General features: G+C 35.3%; 1 protein-coding gene across 7 annotated transcripts in view; it reads right to left on the bottom strand.

Moving 5' to 3' along the window:
* The window catches only part of LOC149797570 (histone acetyltransferase p300-like), a 71201-nt gene extending 47562 nt beyond the window's left edge, over positions 1-23639 (bottom strand). For 5 of the 7 annotated variants that reach the window (XM_089962464.1, XM_089962467.1, XM_089962468.1 and 2 more), the window contains exons 1-3: positions 23145-23639; positions 7660-8378; positions 4023-4202 (exon numbers count right to left, since the gene is read on the bottom strand). In XM_089962464.1, the coding sequence (XP_089818590.1) occupies positions 4023-4202; positions 7660-8378; positions 23145-23229 (984 nt within the window). In that variant the 5' untranslated portion in view covers positions 23230-23639. The remainder of the gene's footprint in view (positions 1-4022; positions 4203-7659; positions 8379-23144) is intronic. The other 2 variants (XM_089962465.1, XM_089962469.1) reach the window with 2 other exon arrangements.
* Between the last annotated feature and the right edge of the window lie 486 nt (positions 23640-24125).

The following is a 24125-nucleotide window of genomic DNA, read 5'->3' as shown; positions in this document are numbered from 1 at the left end:
CAAGAAGAAAAAAATTGATTAAAAACAAGCTACTCCCTTTCTGTTGACCTGCCATTTTATTTAGCTAGAAAGTATAAAATGGTAACACTGTGCTTAAACTAACAAAGCACAATATTTATATTAAAAAAACACTGAACATATTCTGCTATGTGAATCATCGTACAGACATGCACTTGGATGCCAAAGTGATCATGAAGCTGAGTTGTGCCATGGTAGGGCTAGACATTAAATCTGATCAAATGAAAAACTTCGGTCATATCAGAATTTCTTCAGCACCAAGAAATAATTAGAAGGTGGCTCAACAGTTTATCTTAAGCTCTTATACAGAATCAATTTGTAAGGAATAGATCAGTAAAATAAAAAAAAGGATATTAAAATAAACCTTGTACTGCATCAATTTCAAATTAAATGTGTAAGCTTAAAATATACAAGTCTGTAATCTGTAATTAAACCAAATTCTCCCTGGTTTTAGCCTGCCTGACTTGAACACCCTGGTCACTAAATGTAATAATCAGCTGAATTTGGTTCTCTGGTTTCAATCCATGCAAGTAGACAATCTGGGGTTTGTATAAATTGCCTGCGATGAGAAATTGTTCATTATAATAAAAATGTAGAGTATTATTTGTGGTGTAATATGTGCCCTAGATGTGAACACTGTACATTCTGATCAACCAAAATATGATGCCACATTGTAAGATGGGAATTATCTTCAGTTTTCTATTCTCGACTTTCAAATCTTCCTCATCTCCAAGGTCTTTCAAATCAAGGATACATTTCGCTCTTGAACAAATAAAACATCAAAAATGTATTTACAACTTGTGCCAAAGTTCCTTAGAGTTCACCATAGTTATTGAAACTTCAAATTCAAGTAATATTCCTTGAAAATATGGCACACGATTGACATCAAGGTCAAAATATCCTGATTATCATCCTCTGACATGTTTCCAACTCAAAAAATAAAACTATTGTCAAACTTGGTTGGAAATCTCCAGCTACAAGTTTCATGTATTTCTGACATCGTAAGAAGTTATATGTATTTTTGATGTGGTATGTTAGCTTCTTGTCAAAAAGTATATAATTTTTAAAACAGAAGCATAAAGTACAGTTGTTCTACAGTAATGTTTTCTAAAAGATTTGTTTTCTTCATAAATAGTTTAACTGAAAACTATTATGGTAAAAAAAATATAGCACGAAAGTGAAGCAACAGCCAACCCAAAAACAAAAATGACACATTTTCAAGCACATTTAATAATTCAGATATATGTTTTGAGGAAACTGTGTGTGTGTGCATGCAGTGTTGTACCTAGGATCAGGTATACCTGGGATGTGTTCCTCTCTCCCACAAATCTGAGGGCCACACAAATTTCAAAGGGAATATTGAGAAGAAAAAGACCCAGATGCTGGGAAAAAATTGTGTATCCCATCCTAAACTGCAACACCATGTGTACATGTGTGTGTGTGTGTGTATGCAGCATATTTACTAGTGTAACACAAGGGACCTTTCAGAACATACATGACTAACATAACAGCAGGCAATTATGTCTATGTGATGTATCTGTCCTTCTATTTCTTTTCATAACTGACATGTTACTACAATATATCGGTCTGTAAGAAAGACATGACCATATCAATTAAATTATATATTCTTAGAAAAAATTATTTTGAAACAAAGTACATTATACAGGCTTGCACGTATGCAGCTCCATGAATAGTTACATTTTTGCAATAAATGTTTTTGTTTACCAGGGTTATTAATTTAGCAGATAAATGTAATGACAAATAAATTTAGATGGTCATAATTCCAACTGATTCTGTAAATGAGATGATCCTTATATCTTAAATTATATCAACAAATCATTTAATCTACAATGCAACTTGTTTTCAATCAGTGAATTCTTAACAAGAACAAGGACTTGGCAAATATTGGATTTTTTTATTAGTACATGAATGAATTACCTTTAATCTTGAAACCATATGTTCATTATTTCTCAAATGATTCATTCTGCATGAAAATGTTTTATTTAATTGCATTGAGAATCAAAGATAAATGTGTTTATCCCCTTCTCCCAAGAAACTATTTGTGTAGCTCTACCAAATACAAACCAGTCAGTCACTGATTTAGAGCCCAAATTACTCTCTCTAGTCTGGTGGTAATTTAATTTTCAGTTACTCTTTTGACAAAAACATGGCTATAGATCAAGGTTTGCAGCCACAAATGATGGTACTCCGGGCTCCCTGCTCCAGGCACCCAAGCTTCAGGGACTTTCATTTTCAAGTTCTAGAGCCTCAATTTTCTAAATTTGGCCCAGTTTTCAATATATTGAACTCTTCAAGATCGTTTCAAATGGTGTCACAAATGGTAAATAGTACTGCATCCAAAAATATATTAATGCAAACATCCTGGCAGATGGATACAGATAATTTCCTTTATATGGAGATCAATTACTTAATACTGTCATTTTCTTGAATTAATGGAACAGTATTTATACTATTCACCCTGAAAAGCTCGGGCCCCACATAATGTAAATTTCCAGAAACCCTACATCTGGATAATCCTGGAGGTGTGGATTTGGTAACAATTATGTGCTAGTGTAATCTTTATCATTACTAGGTATCTTCATTTTATCATAACCAAAAAGATTATTTAGGTACAAAGAACTTGTCATCAAATCTGAAAACCAAATAAAGTGTTAGAAATAAATTATTCAAGGAACAAATGACCAAAAATAGCCCAAAAATTGGAGCACTGTGTAAAAGGAATTTTCTTTACCCACTGTTCAGGCTCTTTGCATTATTCCCTTTGTAGCACAAGATACTATATATGATGCCATCTGTGAGGAACTTAACAGAGACTTCCATCAGACTAAAAGTTGGATGGTGAGTTGTCAATCGAGGCGTGCAGTCTTGGGGACTGCCTGCAATGGGGGTAGCATTATTTTTAAACCCTTTACCTCGTGCAAGCACTTTTGGACACCTCTACTCCATTTGCATGGAAGTGCCTTTTGATGTCTCTACTCCATTCGCATGGAAGCGCCTTTTGACGTCTGCTGTAAACATCAGTTTAAGCAGGTTTTCGTAGTGCCACCTTCGGGGTAAACCCCCCTATTAAATACTACATTCATTTCAGCGAATGACAATTACATCAGATCACGTGGTCACTGTTTATGCTCTGGTCGATATCTGCTATTTAAGGTGACTGGTTCATAATCTACGCTCTCCAAAATGGAGGTCACAGATTTCATTCAGTAAAGTTTTCATGATTAGAATCACAACTAAGAAAGCTTCAATAACTTAGGTAAAGGCTCTGATACTGATGCAATTACTTTTTATAAATTATCAAATTCAGATGACAGTGATGTAGATGCGGACAAAAAACTTTTGAGTATGATAAATGGCAACTACGGTTGGACACGCTGTCTCACTGACTTTACGTGAACGAGTTCTCAAGATTTTAAAGCACATAAAAAATTCTTCTGTGAAAAATAATTACACAGCTATAACAATCGTACATCACTCTTAAATTTTTCCTCACATAATAGATGTGTACCAAAAATGTCAAATGGTTAAAATTGCTTTTAAACGTAACATACACTACATTGCTTAACAGTTAACAGGCAGGCCGTATGGAGTCGAATAGGTAACAGGTGTTCTATTTATAGCGCACTGCACTGGCTAACTTTGCTCTATGAGGTAAAGGGTTAAGTAGCCGAAGTAAAAGTAGCCCAGTAAATCATCAGCTCCCCACTGATAAGGAAAGCCCTGAGCATAAACTTTAAGAAAAATTGGTCATATGCTTTTATTTTTAAAATCCTGAAGAGAGCTCTTGTGCTAGGTCTAGTCATATTTATTAACTACTACTACTGCTACTAATATACAACACTGTCTTTAACTACTAAAAAAGACAAAGAATGCTGTCAAGATTATTATACAAAAACCACAAAACATTTCTATGATAGTGATAGTATGATAGCGATAAGTATGGGCAATGTACTGAAATTTCTACAAGTATGACTACTACTTACAGCACTGATCATGGTACTGGTAGGCATGCTGAGAGGAGGGGAGGTCATGGCAGTTGACATATTGGTAGAAGGAACAGCAGCAGCAGACATGGGTGGGTTGAAAGAGGAAGCCGTGGAGGGATGACCAGAAACAGTAATACCAAAAGCAGCACCACTACCACCCAAGGGTCCAGTTGGCTGCTGGAAGAGAACAGGTTAACTGTGGTGCTGAATGGTGCTGCTGTAGTAGTAAACACTCAACACATATATTACACATACAAGGTTACAATTTCTAGTATCATTTCAGCACTTGTCTACAAGTTTCAATTCTACACAAAGACTTAACTGACAAATACTGACAAAAAATTCACTATGCCGTGTTTTCTATTGGCTGCCTTGTGATAATTCCTATTCTTGAATTTTATCACACAATGTTTGGGGATTATATGGATTAACATAACTGACAAATTAGGTTTGTTATTTCTCAATTTTATTTTATTTTTCGATCAATGAGCATAAAAGCATTATCCATATGCAGGTCAGATTAAGACACAATTTAAGGTAAAAAAATTTAACAATTCTATCAAAATTATCATGGTTGGCAAATATGCTCAAGTCAATAGAAGTAATAATGACTGATGTTCTGAATGAATGCAAGCACTATCATAACTGTGGTACAGTAATACTCAAATAAGAAGTCAGGGATAAATGATGAGATAATGAGCATTGCTCCCTGAAACTGAAAAGGGCCCCATACAATTGACCCTAGTGGCCCTTTCAACTGGAAGGCTGCAAAGAAACACTCCACCATGCTTCTTCCTCACCTCAATGAATGACATGAAACCTAGTGTCTAGAGGTTCCAAAATAAATTTGTATAAAGTCTGACACAAATCTTCCAATGCATAACACAGCAGTTTTTAACCACATTTAAAATAAAAGTCAGAGAAAAACTGTGGAAAAAACCAATAGGTACTGCATTGTTTAATGCTATCAAAACCCTCTAGTTTATGGATGCAAAACCTGTAGGGAAGTGCATTAACACATAGCAAGTATGGGTAAAATGACAATCTACTTCTCTTACATCTTGGTAAAGGATTACAACACAAATGTATAGAATATCTCAAGTGGTTGTGGTTCTTTGACCAGTTTAAAAATGTCTTACAAGTCCAAACACTTTTTACTTGCATCAGTATTGTATAATGGTACCACAAGTTACCGATATGACTTCTATGTTTTCCACCCTACACAGATCTGACAAACCTTAACAAGACCATTGTTATATTTCTGTCAAGTTGAACAATGTTCATTGAAGAATAATGATATATCATGCAATGCTATTGTTGGCTTATAAAAGTGCATTTTTCAAATTCACAAGTGTCCTTTACATATACGCTGATGTTCAAGTAAAATGTCTGAAAAGTAAACTTGGACCTTATTAACCTCCAGTTCAGTTTCAGAAACTGCAGTTCCAAACACCATGAAGGTCCACTGCAATGTGGTATACAGATTGTACAACATATAGGCCAGTTTTACTATATAACATTGATAAAATTAATAAAAATTATGAAACATGATCCTTCAACCAATTATTGTTAATTTTCACTTTAAACCAAAAGTTACTTGTTAATGAAGTGGTACAATTTTAAAACGAAAATTATTGATTTTTGAGGTAATATGAAGTGAATTGTTATCTCCAATTTAGGGATTCATTACCTGGTTCACCAGATGCAAAATCATCAGCATGCTTATCTGGAAAGTAGTCAGACAGTTGCTGAACAAATAGGGAATATATGATTGAAACCTAAAATACCATCTCATGACCATGGCCATGAAGATAGGACCCACACCTCATCTTCTAACATTAATTTATAAATAGGCTAAGTGTTATCTCTTAATCTCAACCAGCATAAAGTCTTATGGTAAACAAAAAATGATCCTGAATTATGTGTTTTACCAAATTTTTTCCTTAATACTATACCCAAATATAAAATGTGAGAATCAAGGTATTGAGAATACGGATGGCGTAAAGCACAATTTATATCTTATTAAAAGATAGAACATGACCTTAAAGATACTGATATTTAAGTCCTTTAATATATTAAATATATTGCTCTAAAAATCTTTATATTTTCTGCATTCCTTATATGTCGCTACAGAATTTTATCAACATGACATGATTATTATGGAGATGCCTTTAAAAGTATTTTTACTATTATTTAAAGCATTACATTCACGTGGAACAATATCCATGGAAGATAATCTGGTCGAATCATTTACCCAAATTCAAATTACCTCACAAGACCTACTGTTTACCTGAAAGTCAGTCAGGCTATACTGTGTCTAATTTTAGCAAGACCATAAACTCAGTAACTATTATTACTAATAAAACCAATATTCATTAAAATGGAATGGACACTACACCATAATGGACTGGGTTATTGAAATCCCTCCATCATATGAACTGGTATGGGATAGGAAATCCCAAAATCTAGATCAGAATCTTGGACTAGGAGCTATGCACAGTTTCATATAGGTCCACAAATGCAGACTCTTAGCTAGGATTTCCTCATCCCACCCTTAGAGTCAAAATCAGTCAGCATTTCTTCAGTAAACCCTCTCTGCCTCCAAAATATTCTACTGGTCAGACGGATTTCCCTAACCCACACAAATGAAGATAATGAATTTCTATTTGTCTTTGATAATGTATAATGGGAGTGCAAGATGCTGCAAAGAAGCATGATAAGCAACAAAACCAACGGCATAACACTTTTGTAAGGAACATTTTACTTGGCTCACCTAATAGGTACCCTAATTTAAAAAGGCTATTACCATCTACATCATTTGCATCCATAATAAGGCTGCAATGTTTTAATATGTAAACAGCTTACTTCAGTTTAGTTTACTGCCTGTAAATATTTACAAATATGCACATAACTGTCAGTGATGCCAGAACTACCTATTACAACTGAACATCACATACTGAGTCATGGCTAAATGCAAGTCCCATGTGGATAGAGTACAGTTCAGACACAGGATTATTAAAAAACTGAACCATAATGATGCATTACTCAGACCAACATGAAAAGTTTGCCATCAGCCAATTTGTGGACAAAAAAATAATGTCAAAAAAGAGGAAATTTTCAAAGTATCTCCCATTAGGCAAATAAAACATGCATTCCAGTGGGCCAATCATCCCCATTTTTAGCTGCTGACCTTAGCACACCCCACCACTTGAGGTTGAAAAAAAAAAAAGAATTTTTTAAAATTCCCGAAATTGATTTGTACATCTAACTGAGCTGGTTTTACCCTGTTCTTGTAGTGCCTAGTATATTATATATATTATCAATATAATATTTATATAAATAAAATAAAAACTACCTACTTAATTTTAAAACCAGTGCAATAAAGAACGAATGGGGGGGTCCTTGGCCTATTTTAAATTGATTAAATAAGTGTGTAAACTTGTATGACACTTTTCCATTAGCACGAATGCTGAGTTACAAGTATTGCATGCAATCAGGACTTGACTATATATGTACTATACACATGTACACATATGTCACAGCCAAACAAATTTCCTGAGCTACAAATTTGGTTGCCCTAGGATAACAATAGATTTTGAAGACAAATGCCAATAAAGTTTAATGTTACTGTTACCTTCATCATCTGAGTCTGCTGCTGGCTGGGAGCCATTCCTGGATGACCCCCCATATTGGAGTGTCCTGCCATCTGTTGGGGTGGGGGAGGGTTCATAGCACCAGACATCATGTTTTGTTGACCATGAGACATCTGTGACATTTGTGTCATGCTGGTTGGCACCATGTTCACACTCCTCTGTTGCTGCTGCTGACCCATGTTTCCACTCATAGAATACACTTGTCCATTGATCATTTGATTTGGATGACCACTTACAGACATCCCAACACTGCTGACATTACCCATATTGTGTGCAGATATACCCAAATTCCTTAACATATTTGGCATGGACATAGTTGATAAACTGGGGCTGTTTGAACTACCAGCAAGTGAGAATGAAGCACTACTTGACACAAAATTGCTGTCTGCTGAGAAATGAGAGGAAACTTGGGCTACAGACTTGTTAGGGCCATGGGGAGGAGATGATAAACTAGTGGAGTGGGGAATATTTAAACCTATATTAGGGCTCCTACTGGTGGGAGGACCAGCACCCTGTGTCTGTGGACTACCTGTGCTAGCCCCACTGCTGCTAGACAGTAACTGAGTCAAATGCTGGTGTTTTTGGATTGTACCCTCCTGACTAACTAACGACATATGAGAATCACTGGTTCCATTCTGGGTTCCTCCGTCAGATGTAGCAATCATCAGCTCATCAGGTAGATCAAGTAGGAAAGTAAAGTCTGAAAGATAATGAAAAATTGATTATGAAGTCAGAGGGACATGTTATCTTCACAAGATTGTAATAAATTTTATGTTAGAAAAAAAATTTGAAAGAAAAATTAGTTCTAAATCTTGCGGCGGTTCGAGTCTAGGATTCAGCCAATGTGGGTATGTGAGAAAGCTTGCCAGTAGCTTCTCGTGGGTTGGTGGTTCTTTCCGGTGTTTTCCCGGGTTCTTCCTCCACCATTAATACTGGCCGCCATGTATAGCCTATCGTGTGCTGAAAAATGGCGTTAAACCCCACAACAACAACAACAACAAGTTCTAAATCTAAAGAATCTACTAAATATGAAAGCAATACCTCAACAACCTCTAAGCATTTTCTCTGGTAGTAAGAACTATTTTGCATCACTATCATTACAACCCGGAAACCATGTATGCAGCTTTCCTTTTGTTTTCTTTTAATTGCTTTTATTTGCATTACAAAAAATTGAATATCTCATTTTAATGAGATCAGGACTAATTATCAATTAAATTAACATGTGTCCTTATGTAGCATAAAAGATTGAAAAGTGGCTGGGTAGGGTAAGGACTTGGAGGTATGTATGTTTATGGTCTTAATAGAACATCAGCACAATCGTGGCTATATGATCCCAAGTTTATGTATACCAAGGGATGGTTCTGGCTTTTAAAAAATATTATTGCAAAAATATCGCCAACCTCAATATTTTGTTGCCAATTAATTAACAAAATGTGGCCATTATCATAATACATTACTATCCACACAGTAACATCCTTGGGACCAAGGTAATTGGTCGACATGTTTAAGATAATTAATGGGGGGAGGGGGGCAGGGCTGAAAATAGAAATTTCGCATACAAGTGAAATTCTGAAGAGATGACCTATCATCAGTGACTAGAATTTATGCAATAAAAAAAAAAACAGAAAATTTGATTAAATGATGACAACTAGTCTGAAATACGCTTATATACAGACTACTTTTATTTGCGCAATACACTCCACGTGTTAAATAATATACATGCACATAAAAAAATCCATGAATTCAATTATTCAATCACGTTAGAAAATTCATGTACCAGTCAAATCCTGTTAGAAACACAACTAAAACATGTCTATAAAAAAATGGAAGTCCTCGTTCGATCTATATCCCAGATCAAGAAAGACATTTCCCGAAACAATTCTCTCTATATTTATTGCTTTATTGCCCTTGTAGCTGTATATTTGTTTATAAGCTACATGTACATGTACTTAAATTGGCCTATTTGGGTCACCCAGAGACCACTACTATAATGCAAAGGCTATTCATAGGGAAATGAAAACGTGAACAAATTAAGAAGTTTCATATTCTTGCGAGATGTCCCATCTAACTTTAACTTGACCAGATTATCTATTGTTTCAAAATAATGGAACATTAATATGATGAAGAAGAAAGAAAAAAAAAACAGAAAAAGAGTGTGTAACCACCTAAGCATTGAAACATGATTCAATTGATATATCCAGGACAATTGCTAATAAAATCAAATATATCTTTATCTGAGAAACATTTAGAATAGAATATATATAGTGCAGTCTGCACTAACACAAGGAAATCAAAGTGTGTAAGCTGGTCACACCAACTTGAATAGACGAGAGCGGCTTTGTGATTTGGATGTAATCACTTAACATCGGGGGGGGGGGGGGGGGGGGGGGGGAGGGGGCAATAAAACAAACTTAACAAGTCTTGCACACTCTCAATCGATTCCCGTAAACGATTCTCTCTTGCTGGTTTAATAGACAATGACCTTAATCACCCCTGGGAATATGGATTAACTCTATAGACAAACAGTATATGTGACCAATACATAAACTTTGGCACTACAATGGCAATTCGTGACATGTACATTAGCCCGTTTTACGGACTGTTGCATCTATCACCCGTTTAAATATATTTTATATATCGGAACAATCATTCTGTTCTCATGATACGGTTGTTGATAGGGATGTCATTTCCTCTGGTTTTCTCTGGGAGGTCTTGCTAGGATTTTAAAACTAGGAGTCCAGGACTCCCATTTTGGTAAAAATAGGAGTCCCACCATCAAAAGTTGCAGTCCCTTCTTTCCAACAGAATCAACACAGATGTGAGTGCATCTGTTTTTAGATGGAGAGGTTTTCGTAATGTAATCACTCACTTTAATAAAGCTTCATTACAACCATCCACTGACAGGATTGCAAATTTATGGTTTATTTATTCATCTGCGTCCTTGTAGTAATTTTAGGCAACGGTTAAATTGTATCTGATTTTCTGTTTTTTTCCCCCTGTATTTAAGCAAATACATGTCAAATCAAAAAACATCTTAGACCATAAAGCGCATCTCGCGAATTCCACAAAGCACTGTCCCATACATTTCTGAGCTACATAAGTTGCATTTTAAAGTTAAATCTTTAATAAAATAATACATTGGCTTTGCTTTCAATGATCTGTACATTTTTCTGAAAATATCTGCATGATGATTTACGAAAACAATCTAATAAAGTGGTACATCCCAGACTTAGTTAAGTCCACCATTATTTCCCGTTAGGCCTACTGGTTCACTTATAGTTTCAAACTAATTGTATGACGAAATAGTGTACAAGAGGCAGTTAACCCTTTACCTCATAGAGCATAGTGACAAAGTGCAGCACGCTATAAATAGAACACCTGTTATCTAGCCAACCACATATGCATAGGCCTGCCTGTGAACTGTTAAGCAATTATTAAAGTCCGACTGTTATAGGTGTGTAATTATTTCTCACAGAAGAATTTTTTATGTGCTTTAAAATCTTGAGAGAACTCATTCACCGTCATTTCAGTGAGACCGCGTGACCAACAGTAGCTGCCATTTACCATGCTCGAAATTTACGTTTTTTCGTCTGCGTCTACATCACTGAGTCATCTGAATTTGATAATTTATAAAAACTAATTACTGCCTACACCAATGTCAAAGCCTTTACCTAAGTTATTGAATTTTTCATAGTTGTGATTCTAATCGTGAAAACTTCATAAGTACTGAATGAAATCCGCAACCGCCATTTTGTAGAGTGGAGATTGCGACCCAGTTACTTTATATAGAAGATATCAACCAGTGCATAAACAGTGACCACGTGATCTGACGTAAATGTCATTCGCAGAAATGAATGTAGTATCTAATACGGGGGTTTTCCCCCAAAGGTGGCGCTACGAAAACCAGCTAAAAATGGCTGACGTTTACAGCAGGTGTCAAAAGGCGCTTCCATGCAAATGGAGTAGAGGCATCAAAAGGTGCTTCCATGTGAATGGAGTACAGGCGTTCAAAGGTTAATATATATCCAGATCACCGATCTGATCTTAAAACATGAGTTTGTATGTTTTATCATCAAAGGATAGCATGCAGGAAATTGATAGTTGTTACCATACTCGGAAAAGGGTTAATGGTCAATCAGCTATCAAAACATAATGCTTGTGAATGGGCAAGAGTTTGTCTGTCAACGTAATTGATATAAAAACTAGGCCTAACTATTGATGCCTTGATGAATACATTTTGCTACAACACTAGAACTAACCGGACTAAGGCGAGGGGCATTTTAAAAAAAGTATGGTCAGACATTGTACCTCCTAATTAGCTATTGTTCATCCATCAGAGTGATAATGAATTTTGTCAATCCAAGTAAGGACTTATTCCAAACACTAAGCTAGGCATCATACACTTTCTTACACTTAGCTACTGTCCTATCCGAATTATCAATTCTAGCAGCTTTAGCACTCTTCTTAATCTCGTTACAATCTTCGTAAGTTTGCAGTTTAACCCAAAAATACTTATCCAAATTTACGAATGGCATTTTGTCTAAGTCTCAACATGTCTTGATTCTCGTGTACTACTTATTCCGATATATTCAGAAATGAACACAATAACGAAAGCTAAAGTTGTTTATTTGATGTACTTTTATAAATGACCACATGTACATCTCTGGGACTTTCTGACTCTGAATTCAATCACTGTAAATATCAGTACATTTTTGCATCCAGTCGCCACTCACAGCCTTTGAAGTTGCCGCCCAGCTATTGCATCATGTTCTTTTTGATGTACTCTTATAATGGCAACATGTACTCTTATAATGGCAACATGTACATCAAGGAGTCTTCCAGTCACTGAATTCTGTCATTGTATTTATCAGCACAGCTAACTGATCAACACATTTTCCCACAAAGCAGGTGGCTGAAGCAGGACTGGCAAGTCTTCACGTTTCCAAGATCTCTGTTTATGTCGTAAATTTTGGCAGAGTAGTGTATGATGAAGCAGCGAGCTGATGATTATTAGCTTTAACGTGTTCTTTTATTTCATGGGCACCGCCATGCTCGATAGCTAAATCACATTACACAATTAGCAAAACGTAAATTTTTCTCCTTTACAAGATGGTTTCACAAATCTAAATAAGATGGCACAATTGTCATTCCAGTTATGTTCTCTTTCCTGGAGAAAATTCTGCTTTCCTATTCAACTCTATTAAAAGTTGAATATTACAAGATGAGATACAGTGATAGCAATAACTGTTTACAAAATCCAATATGGCAGATAAAGACAGACACAGCAGCCTCGATTTAGAATGAACCAATCATATTGTAGAACTGTATTCCTCTGAACATGCAATACATTTCTATCAGAATGGAACAGAGTGCCCATTCTATATTAACCCTTTACCTCATACAACCGTCTTTGGACGCCTCTACAAAAGTCGCATCGAAGCGACTTTGACGCTTCTACAAAAGTCCCATAGAAGCGCCTTTTTACGTCTGCTGTAAACAACGGCCATTTTAAGCCGGTTTTCGTAGCGCCACGTTCGGGGAAAACCCCTTATTAGATACTACATTCATTTCTGTGAATGACAATTACGTCAGATCACGTGGTCACTGTTTATGTACTGGTCGATATCTGCTATTTAAAGTAACTGGGTCGTAATCTCCACTCTCCAAAATGGCGGTCGCGGATTTCGTTCAGTACTTACGAAGTTTTCATGATTATAATCACAACTATGAAATATTCAATAACCTAGGTAAAGGCTCTGATATTGATATAGGCTGCAATTAGTTTTTATAAATTATCAAATTTAGATGACTTAGTGATGTAGACACATATGAAAAACTTGTAAATTTCGAGTATGAGAAATGGCAGCTCTACGGTTGGTCACACGGCCTCACTGACATGACGGTGAACGAATTCTCTCCGGATTTTAAAGCACATAGCAAATTCTTCCGTGATAAATAATTACACAGCTATAACAATCGGACTTTACTCTTAAATTGTTCCACATGTAATAGATGTGTACCAAAAATGTAAAATGGTTAAAATTGCTGTTAAACGTAACATACACTACATTGCTTAATAGTTCACAGGCAAGCTATGCGTATGCGGTCGACTAGGTAACCTGTGTTCTATGTATAGCGAGCTGCACTTTGTCACTATGCTCTATGAGGTAAAGGGTTAAAAACTGCAAGAAAATTATTTATTAATTTTTTAAATTAAAAAACGTATTTTTTTTGCACAAAAAACACACTCTCCCTCGATAACTCACGCACAACGGGGTCCACAAACATAGACCACACTAAAGGCAATGCTCAAGTTACCGAGGGACCTCCCAAAAATTGGGGAAAAAAATCGCTTTGGCATAGAGAAAATCGGAGGGGGGTGTGCGCATTAGGGAAACTGGGCTGTTTATTGACTGAATTCTCATTTTACAATCATGTGGATAATAATTTTCAATAACACGATTTTTGTAATGGAGTTGTTTGTTATTCTTTTTAGATAACATTTATTAAATGTCCAACATATGAAAGATCGTTCCAACTGGTTTCAACAACCATCACGTATATGCTGTTGATACACCACCAAACAAGATTTCTTTCCCCCCACAAAAACAAACAACATTTATTTCGTGAGACAATCCTCTACATCATAACTCAATTTCTGTATTGTTCATATAGTACAATACAGATGTCATGTTTGCCTTCGAAGTAATAATGAAACCTCTTATCATCCTTGAGGATATCTCTAATCGCCAGTTCATGTTGTTATTGTTGTTTTGGGGTTTAACGCCATTTTTCAGCACACGATAGGCTATGCATGGCGGCCAGTATTAATGGTGGAGGAAGAACCCAGGAAAACCCTGGGAAGAACCACCAACCCATGAGAAGCTACTGGCAAGCTTTCTCACATACCCACATTAGCCGAATCCTAGACTCGAACCCACGGAAACAGGTGAGATGGCAGTGATCTGTAACAGAGAGCACTTTAGACCACTCAGGGCTCCAATTGCCAGTTCAAGAATTCTCTGAAACTCACTTGCCCACAGTGGTTCGTATATGTGAAATCAAGCTCTTTATTTTAAGAAGTATTCATTTTGCCTGGCTGCCTTGTTATCTTTGATCACAGTTATGAAACAGTCGGGTAATTTAAGATAGTAGAGACCCAACAACATTTATAAGTGTTTGATCAAATGAAGTGAGTTTACCCGACATACAATCAGGGCTGCCAGATTTTAATTTGTAGGATTTTCGTGCCTTTGAACTTTACTTTTATTCCACCTCCTTTATTTGAATGAAAAGACATAATTAATGTGGTAATACAAAGTATGTCAACTTTTAATTCAGTGCAACAATATAATAAATACTTCCATAAGTCAGTTTTCAAAACACGGTCGGCACCTAATCAGGTTCTCAGAGAAATGCTCTCAGACATAGCTGTTACGGTAGATTGACGCATATGTTTAATTACAAGAGAACACATTGCATTATTGATGATGACACTAAAAAGATAGAAATAGAACACAAATTTCAATTGATAAAATTTTTATTTATTGAAGTACTTCCTCCACTAGGCATAAGTTACATTTTCATTGACTGAAATTACCTTACATATCGTTAATTGCAGTGTACTAGGAATGTTTTAAATTTTATATTTCATAGCGCTGATTAAAATTTCCAGGTCTTATCTACCATTTTCGATGTCAAAACGAGAGTACATCAGAAAAACATGAACATGATGCAATAGCTGTGTGGCAAGTTTCAAAGATTTCGACTAGCTGCTGAGTGGTGGGAAAATGTGCTGATATTTACAAGACTGAATCAGGGTTAATTGACAAAATGACAGAGTTTGTAATGAGATTCAGAAGAGAGCTAAAGTTGCTACAACTGATAGTTTGCATGGAATGAGACCTTTCCTAGCCATGATATAATTGAGTCTCACTCTTAATAGACAAACAAGAGCTAAATATCAGTGGTGTAAAGAATTTAGAAAATTAAATTCAGTGGCAACTACTGGTTCTTCTCGCATGTAAATTTAGCCACTTCAAGTATGCCCAATATGTTTCTGGAAGGGGAGTACAACTTTTGTTGTAAGGACTCTTATTTTTCCCAAAACAGGAGTCTTGGACTATTAGTCTGAAAATCCTAGCAAGACCTCTGTACAATTGTATTTGGTACTTGACCTTGTTCAAAATCAAGTTCACTGTGTACCTGACCAAGAACATTCAGTTTGTACTCAACCTAATTCACAGCTAATAATTCTCTGAGTGTAGATTCATTATTCTGATCATTATCAATGTGAACGTTTACTGTCATAATTCTGACCTCATGACTTTCTAGAATGGAAGTTTCCATTAAGCGACAGAGAATTTTCAGAAAATGATAATTACAACCCCAGTCAAGAAGAGGGCTTCATAATCCTATCTAAAAATTACCCATTTATTGTCTTACTGAGCTTTAGTTTGGGCAAAGTTATTTATTCAAATTTAAATATTCACTGGAATCATCAAGTCTTCATCAAAAACATTCTTCAAGAGAAACTTCAATTTGGAATTCTAGTGAATTCTAACAAGAATATTTTTGGATTATATTATTCTGATACATGATTTGAATTCTTAGCACATCACCACAATCCAGGCTACTGCACAAGTTTCATTTCTGCATGTAGCATGAAATTTATACCACTATGTGTGTAAATTTTATTGAGAACTGCAGTGCCAAATTTTAACTTAATTAAAGGAACATAAATAAAAATATAACAAATTTAATGCCAGTATCCCCCTCTAAAGATCTTCAAGCCGAGTGCTGTCAGCAAATCTCCGGGACAGAGTCATTGGTATGGGGTCATCCATTTAGTATCCATGCATGGGGGGGGGGGTTTAAACCCCAAATGCATATGCTTGCGTATGTGGGGAGGTGTCTATTGATAATGTACACATGCATGGAAACGGGGACATCGATAATAATTAGTCTAATATGCAACCTATTCGACTGGGTTCATCGTCAGTAGACTATCTGTTTTATTAAACACATTAATATTAATCCTTGATCATTTCAGCGTGGATTAAATATAGGACATTCTATAGGATTGGAAGGGGGCATCATGCATGCGTATGCAGTGTATGGGGGGGGGGGGGGGGAAAGTGTCAAGCTTTGCCAGTATTTTGTGTACATACTAAATGGATAGCCCCATAAGGCTAACACTGCTCTAGGCGATCTCTGCAAGTATGCTGTAGGAGAATGCCTAGCTGTTTGGCTCAGGGGTTAAAGGGGTTAATGAGTGAAGTGTGACCGGGGAGGGGGGGGGGGTCAAATGGTCCAAGTGCTTGCTTTTACTGATCTCATCTCTATCCACAGACCTGGCAAATCTGACAAGCCTATCTCAGTAAGGCATTTGATTTTTTCCCCTTAAGATCAGCTAGTTTTCAGTTAGTGTAACAAAATATCAATAACCGCTATTGTAAAGCTCGAAAACGTTATTAAGTCTGACGCATTAATGATAAACATTACTATAAACAGTCACACTGCAGATATCGTTGCAATATGAGTGAAAAGTCTGTAATGTATATGCAAACTTTATTTACCACTAGTACAGTCATACAAATTCTAGTTTCTCTCAACCTGACATAACTCCTGGAAATTCTTTTCCATTTCACATGACGATGACAATCATATATTTACCAAATATATAAAATGTAAAAAAAGTTATCGGCTCTTTTTTTATACAATTTACCTCTTAGGTTCAGGAAGTGAAAATGACCAAGTAGAGCTAGCACTTTTTTGAAAGCCATTTACTCTATAACCCATAGTACACCCATCAATCATATACCAAATTAAAGGGAATTAAAGGTTCTTTGAATAATACCTAAGATATACAAGGTCTTTTTTAAATAGCCAATATAACCAGTGAGGAAAGACGGGGAAATTCTTTTTCTTTAAAATCCTAACCCTATGCAAAATACGAAACTGTAGAGCGACACTTAAGCAGTCCCAAGTGCCTTACACTAACAGTTTTCAATAAACATAAATTAGCAAAACGTGCGAAAGAATGTTTTTGCCAACCTGTTGAACAATACTGTTGAGTATAAACACAAGCCATTCCTTATTTCCTATGAATCACATTTAATGGCTTCTCAAAACCGACAACTTGCCGTTACCTGCAATCACGTTAGAATAATGTCTTATTCATCATCTAGCGACATGATCCACAGCATGCCGCAGATAGTGAATCAGGTATTAAATGCCCCGAGTCGCTTATATCAATGAAAAATTAAAAATTTACTTTATAAAAATTTGTCACCAGCAAGTTTCACTTGTCAGGATTTCAAAATTCTTTAACATTTGGTGACAAATGCAAAGTCTAGTGGAGGCCCCGATAATGCACAAATAAAGTGTGGTTCTCACCTTATTGCAGAAACATCATCTAATCAAGTCAAATATGAACTGTATGTCACATTGACATTTTTATTATGGGCAGTGTGTGTATGTATATATACACATACATAACCATCTAGTTTAATAATTAGCAGAAATAGTTAAAAGACTAAGCCAGTGCAATTTGGGGGTCAGAGACATTTGTGATAAAGAACACTCCAGGTAACAACTAAAATGGTTGCATTTTTTTAGTAAAATTAAGGAACTAGGAGAAGTTATAACTGTTATGTGCTGTCCTGTGATAAACTTAAGAATCATAATGTGGACACTTGGAATCTGCTCAATACTTGTTTAATACAGTCATATACCACACTGTACACTAAATTCATTTGGCACACTTTTTTGAATAAGTAATACATGCATCACAAAAGTAGATCACTGCAACATATTTCACTCTTCGGTGATTTCTGTTCGGTTTCCATTCTCAGGTCTATTTCTCAAGTTAAATGACAGTATCAAGTCCAGCTCTGACCCAGTCCTGCTAATCATGTTTCTTAACAGGCTCCTTGCAAATTGAATCAGTAGGAAGGCCCATTGTTAACATCGAAAAATTCCTCACATTAACTTGCATATTCTGTATTAATTCTGCCTGACAAACTAAACAAATATGAACTATGAATTCCAAGGGATTCAAGTAAATTAAGAAAATGACAACAAATTCCAGAAAATCCCTTTGTTGGGCTGTCAAGATATAGAAGTTACCAAATAATATCAATACTATTTTCATTGCAAGGTCCAGTGTCCCTTATATAAAGGTCAAACATAAAATATTTTAATACTTTTTAATTAACGAAAGCTTACAAAGAAAAAGATTCCGGAACACTTAATTAACTTAAATGCCTTGATCAATATAGTACAACTCTTTCAGTCACTGCCTGTATACAATGCTGTCCGGCATTTCTGCTCACCTGAGGTTTCCATCTCCAATACTGAAGCAAAAAGCATACCGAATGACAAAAATCAAATTAATATTGCAATACTTACCATTTGAAAAGAGGAAATTGTCACCAGGATATTCTGTTCAAAGTAATATTAATTTTTGGACACACGGGATACCACCCCGTATTTTCATGATGTGCAAAAAGTCGGCCTATTCTACGCACAGCTTTGAGAAGATATGTTGATCCATTGAGCTATAGAAATGAAATACATTACTTTGGACTGTTTCTGTTAGCATTTCATTCGAGTAATTAGGTCAGGTTTATAACTAGTTTTACAAAAATCAACGTAACAATGCCAATAAATGGCAAGAGATATTAAGCAAACTAAACCAATCTTGTAAAAAAATTAGTCTTGTTCAGCATTTTATAAAAAATATTTGCTATTTTGTGGAAGAGCAACAACAATAAATGTGTTTACGTCTTGTTTATAGTAAAGAATTTAGAAACAGACTATACGCTGGAAAATTTCCTGAAAATGATGTTCTAACGGTAAGTTCACACGCTTGGTAGCAGGCAATATTGTACATGTAGGTATGTACTGGCAGCCTCCCTTAAGACGTGTAGCACTTTCGACAGAGCAACATAAAAACGATCATCTTCTACCAGCTATATCGTCTTTGTTAGATGCACCACCAATATTACAATTTATGCTGAAATAAAGTTCATTTCTTGCTCTTTTTAACTGTTTGTTTGGTTTGTTGATAAAAATAAGATAATGAACAGTAATTTTCATCTAAAAAAAACACAGTTTCATTGTTGGGCACGATTCGGTCAGCTGAGCGCCTCGCAGTGAAAGCAAGAAATATTGCCATCGCTAGGGAAATTCCATTTAAACTCCGAAGTCACCGGGTCAACACCTAAAAATAGCACCACATGGTAGAGCAGGGAACGGCCTTTATTTTCATATAAGTTTGAAATATGTATGTTTAAATTAACTTTTCTTGGTAAGCATTCAAAAAATAGGTTCATTTTTCCGGCTAAATATCTCGGCCATTTTTAAAAATTGATATATGATACCTATATGCGCTGGAAAGCCCAATTTTCGCTGAATTTAATGATATGCATGGCTTCGAGATCTTATTAAAGGCAGCCAATCGCAAGCGTGTAAACCGCAAGGTCATATTCAAATATCTCGAGTCACGCCCTGTGAGGTGATTCCGAATGAAATGGCTGACCTCTCATCGACAGGTGGTCCAGATTTTGGTCTCGTTTGTGAGAAATTGCAAAGCACATTGGTAAGTATTGTTTTTCTTCCTTTTCCAAACATTCATGAATATTTTTATGCATTTCTTTTATTTTAATTTTAATGGATTAAATAAGATACTCTTCTATAAAATGCGTGTATACTGCGACAGGAAGTTCACAATTACCGTATGTTAACCTATCTTGCATTCCGAGACTGCGAGTGATTTAATTTTAATAAATAGTAACTACCTATATTGATTCGATGAATTAGTAAAATGAGTGAATAATTAATCATTCTATTCATAAATATTTTGGTTTTTTTGCTCATTTCCTCACAGTTATTGGACGTTTATAAGCCGGAAGTAGGTTTCTGTTAAGATGTATTTCTTCGTTCTGTTGTTTTCATCCAAATATTTTTCTTGGTCGAAGTTTCGTTGTTATTTTTAGTTGGTCTCTCTGGGAAATCAACACTTTTATACTGTTATCATACACAAATAGTAATTAATCTCTGTATGTCTGTCTGTTTCTTTGCTACAAAAATAAATAAAAAACACATTTCCATCCTCCCAATCTAGCAATCAATCATTCAATGTCATGATTTGGTATTATGTATAAATATATCAAAACGTTTTTTGGTAAAGTAAAATAAAACAAAATATGCTCACAAAGTTAAACATTTAAAATTCTACCACCTGAAGATCTGAATCTAGAATATACAAAAAAAAAATATTAAAAGTTTGATAATTTTTGTTTACAATGTTTAAGTTTCAAACTGTGGAAGAAAAAAAATCAGTTTCCCAAATCTTGCACTGATACAGGTCTTATAAATTATTAACTGTGCTGTTTTGCACTTTTACAGAGAATGAAGACTTCCACCGTATGTCTACATGGTTGATAAAAAAGGGCAAAGGAGAAAAATAGCCCTTGAGCATAGAGAGCAAGATGTCATCACCTTCAAGTTTTTTGATCCAGCTCCATCAGCTTAAAAGTAAATTTCCGGTCACTTCTGATCAAATTAAAGAACTTTTTGAAAAGATTTGCTCAGCCTCATGTCAAGATGATTTTAGGCATACAAATTTGCAGAAGGAGATACATCATGCGCTGACAGCTGCTGCAGAAGCAAATTTAGAATCAATTTCTGAATCAGATGTTTTGTTGTTTCTTAAAGTTTTCCTGCAGTATTTGTTTTATTGCGATTTTGATATTATGCAAAGCTGACTCTGGATTTTCCAAACAGACATGACATTTTGATATTGAATTTGTTATATAACATGAATTTTTATGTTTCAATAAAATTTTGTTATTGGTTGTGCAGATTTTACTTTATTGTGTGGTTGTATGTTGACGTCATGTAAGTTCTGCCCAGGGGGTAGGGAGATGTTTTTTTTTTTAATTCTTTTAAATCCACGGAATATAGAATCATTCGATAGATTACAGCAATCTGAACACAATACACCTTAAATTTTAAAAACTGATAAATAAATGGCCAAGATATTGAATTTTTAATATTTGCGGCTGTATTTGCCGCTGACCAGTTTAGTGAAGATCGTTAATTTGGGGGGTCTGCTACATTGTTATTTCCGATAATTGAGTTCCCAAAAAAACTGAGCAATGTCTCTGTATAGAATGTAAGAGATCTGGAAAGTTCCAGGCTTAAACTGCAATTAGTTTCGATAATATCAACTACTTAATTTGGCCATTTATGCAATTTGACAAATTTGAAGAAAATCTCTGCATTTTATGAAGAATATTTTTACCCATAACTTTTGACAAGGTAGACATGTAATCTTTGTTTTGTTCTTTTAGTTTTATAAAGATCTATCTATTGGTTATAAAATCCACAAAGAATTTCTAAGTTGAAATTTTGGCTGCCAGTACATAATGTAGGACAACTTGCAAAATTGGAAACTTGGACTAAGATGCAGAATTTTGTAAGGCATACATTTCTATCTTTTATATAACGTATTTATTCTAAAAGATACATAGCAAATAGCATTTTCTGAGTTACAGGTTATAGGTCGTGGAGTGGTCTTCATGTTGACATTAGGAATTCATATTTTATATGCCTTTTGAGTCGAAATGTAGGATATTTTGTACACTTTATAAATATCATTTCTTAAATAAAGCATAATCGTTCTTTTTTTATACAAGGTGGATTTTTTTAAAACCCAAAGTAGCATGTGATCCAATGTTGACAGAAATTACATATCACTGTACAGAATTACCCAACGCACAGAACTGGCCTACATGGTAGTACTCGTTGCAGTTTCTAAAATGTCAGCACAGTATGGGTCATACATTTGTTTTAAATGTTTTGAGTGGGAATATTTTACAATAATGTTGGAAAAAATCAAGCTCTTCCTATCTACACTGTATCCCACCCACCCCTATCAACGATCAATTTTAAAGACCTGACATATAATCCATTACAACTTTCTAAATCCTAAAAATAAAAGCCTTCCCTTTATTATATGTACAAGTAAATATTAGGATGTCAAATTATTTTCGAGTTATTGTTTATCTATTTAAAACGGTGAATTATCATCCATACTCTTGAAATTAACTATGCAGATTTTCCTTTCAAGAGGTAGGCAAAATGTCCACTTTCTTACCACACGCAACAACTGGTTAGGTTTGTTGCCTTTAGTAAACTACCAAACTTAATTTGATGTATAATGCCCTCGGAATAAACCGTCAGATATTACTTTCATAAGCATTTTCAAAATTCACCCAGCCCCAGCTCAGGAAGGCATTGTGGAACCAGAGTGAGGCTGAAGTTTCAAGCAATTTCAAGCACACAAAAAAAATACCCAAACAAAATGAAAATGAATTGGAAAATCTTTGTTATGCAGGTTCTTTTGCTATGCACGAGGTGAAATATCGATAAACCGATCTTTAGAATGCACACTTACCAGATTCACTGACGCCTGGAGTGAGTGCGGGGGATGCAATTTTCGGTCTCTTGGCCGGGGGGCCATCGCCTGCAATGTCGGCCATTTTTCAACTTTAAAATGGCACCGACGAAGTCGACCGCTTTTGAACTTTAAAAATATGGAATCTCACATCGACTGGGTGGTCTTGAGTCAACATATAAAACTTAAGAGAAAATATAGTTTCCTCGCCTGAGATGAATCCAGTCATTTGATGAATTTGTATCTTCAAAAACGAATTTTTCCATGATCACTCAGTACAAAGCCTACGATCCGACTGACGGAATAATTTATCCTAACATCTTGATCTTAAACGGTCCTCATGTACCTTTCCTTCTCTGAGATGATTCTCATAACTTCAAAGGTTATCCACAAGAAATATAATGAAAAACAACCCTCAAATTTCGATTATTTTTTAAAATAAAAAATGAGAAATTCGAGGACCCACAGCCTTCAATATGGCGGCTGTTGATGAAAAGTTTTACGCTTGTCACTGAAAGTAACGAAGATTGCCGATCGAATATTAACCTTTACGGAGCTTTATTATTCATGAACTTGCTGGGTCACGTGCTAAAATAGTTTCCAATCATTGGATATCGAATGCAAGGAACGCTGGTGGGCTGGCATTACGAATGATCACGGAAATTATCGTATTCTGGGAAGTCTGGGTAATTTTTCGGAATACCCAGTACTGGGTACTGTATTAAATACGATGTGTATGTAATTATATATAAACTGAAAGGGACTTATATCTTTATTTTCTTACTTAATACGAGGAAAGTTTTATCCAGGATTCCGAATAGGAATGATTATAAATAATTATCGTGTCAAGATGAAAAATTGAAATCATTCAAGGAACTGGCTACCATTTAAATACATGTGTAGTATGTCATCTTGTGAAAACAAGAATATACATTCCCAAACCAATACATTGTATGCACTTTTATTTAAAATTTGTCAGAC

This window comes from Sinohyriopsis cumingii, chromosome 6 (assembly GCF_028554795.1).
Source record: "Sinohyriopsis cumingii isolate HCF-2022 chromosome 6, ASM2855479v2, whole genome shotgun sequence".
Lineage (NCBI taxonomy): Eukaryota > Metazoa > Mollusca > Bivalvia > Unionida > Unionidae > Sinohyriopsis > Sinohyriopsis cumingii.
Note: the sequence above shows the minus strand (reverse complement) of the source record. Positions and strands in the feature narration are given on the sequence as shown.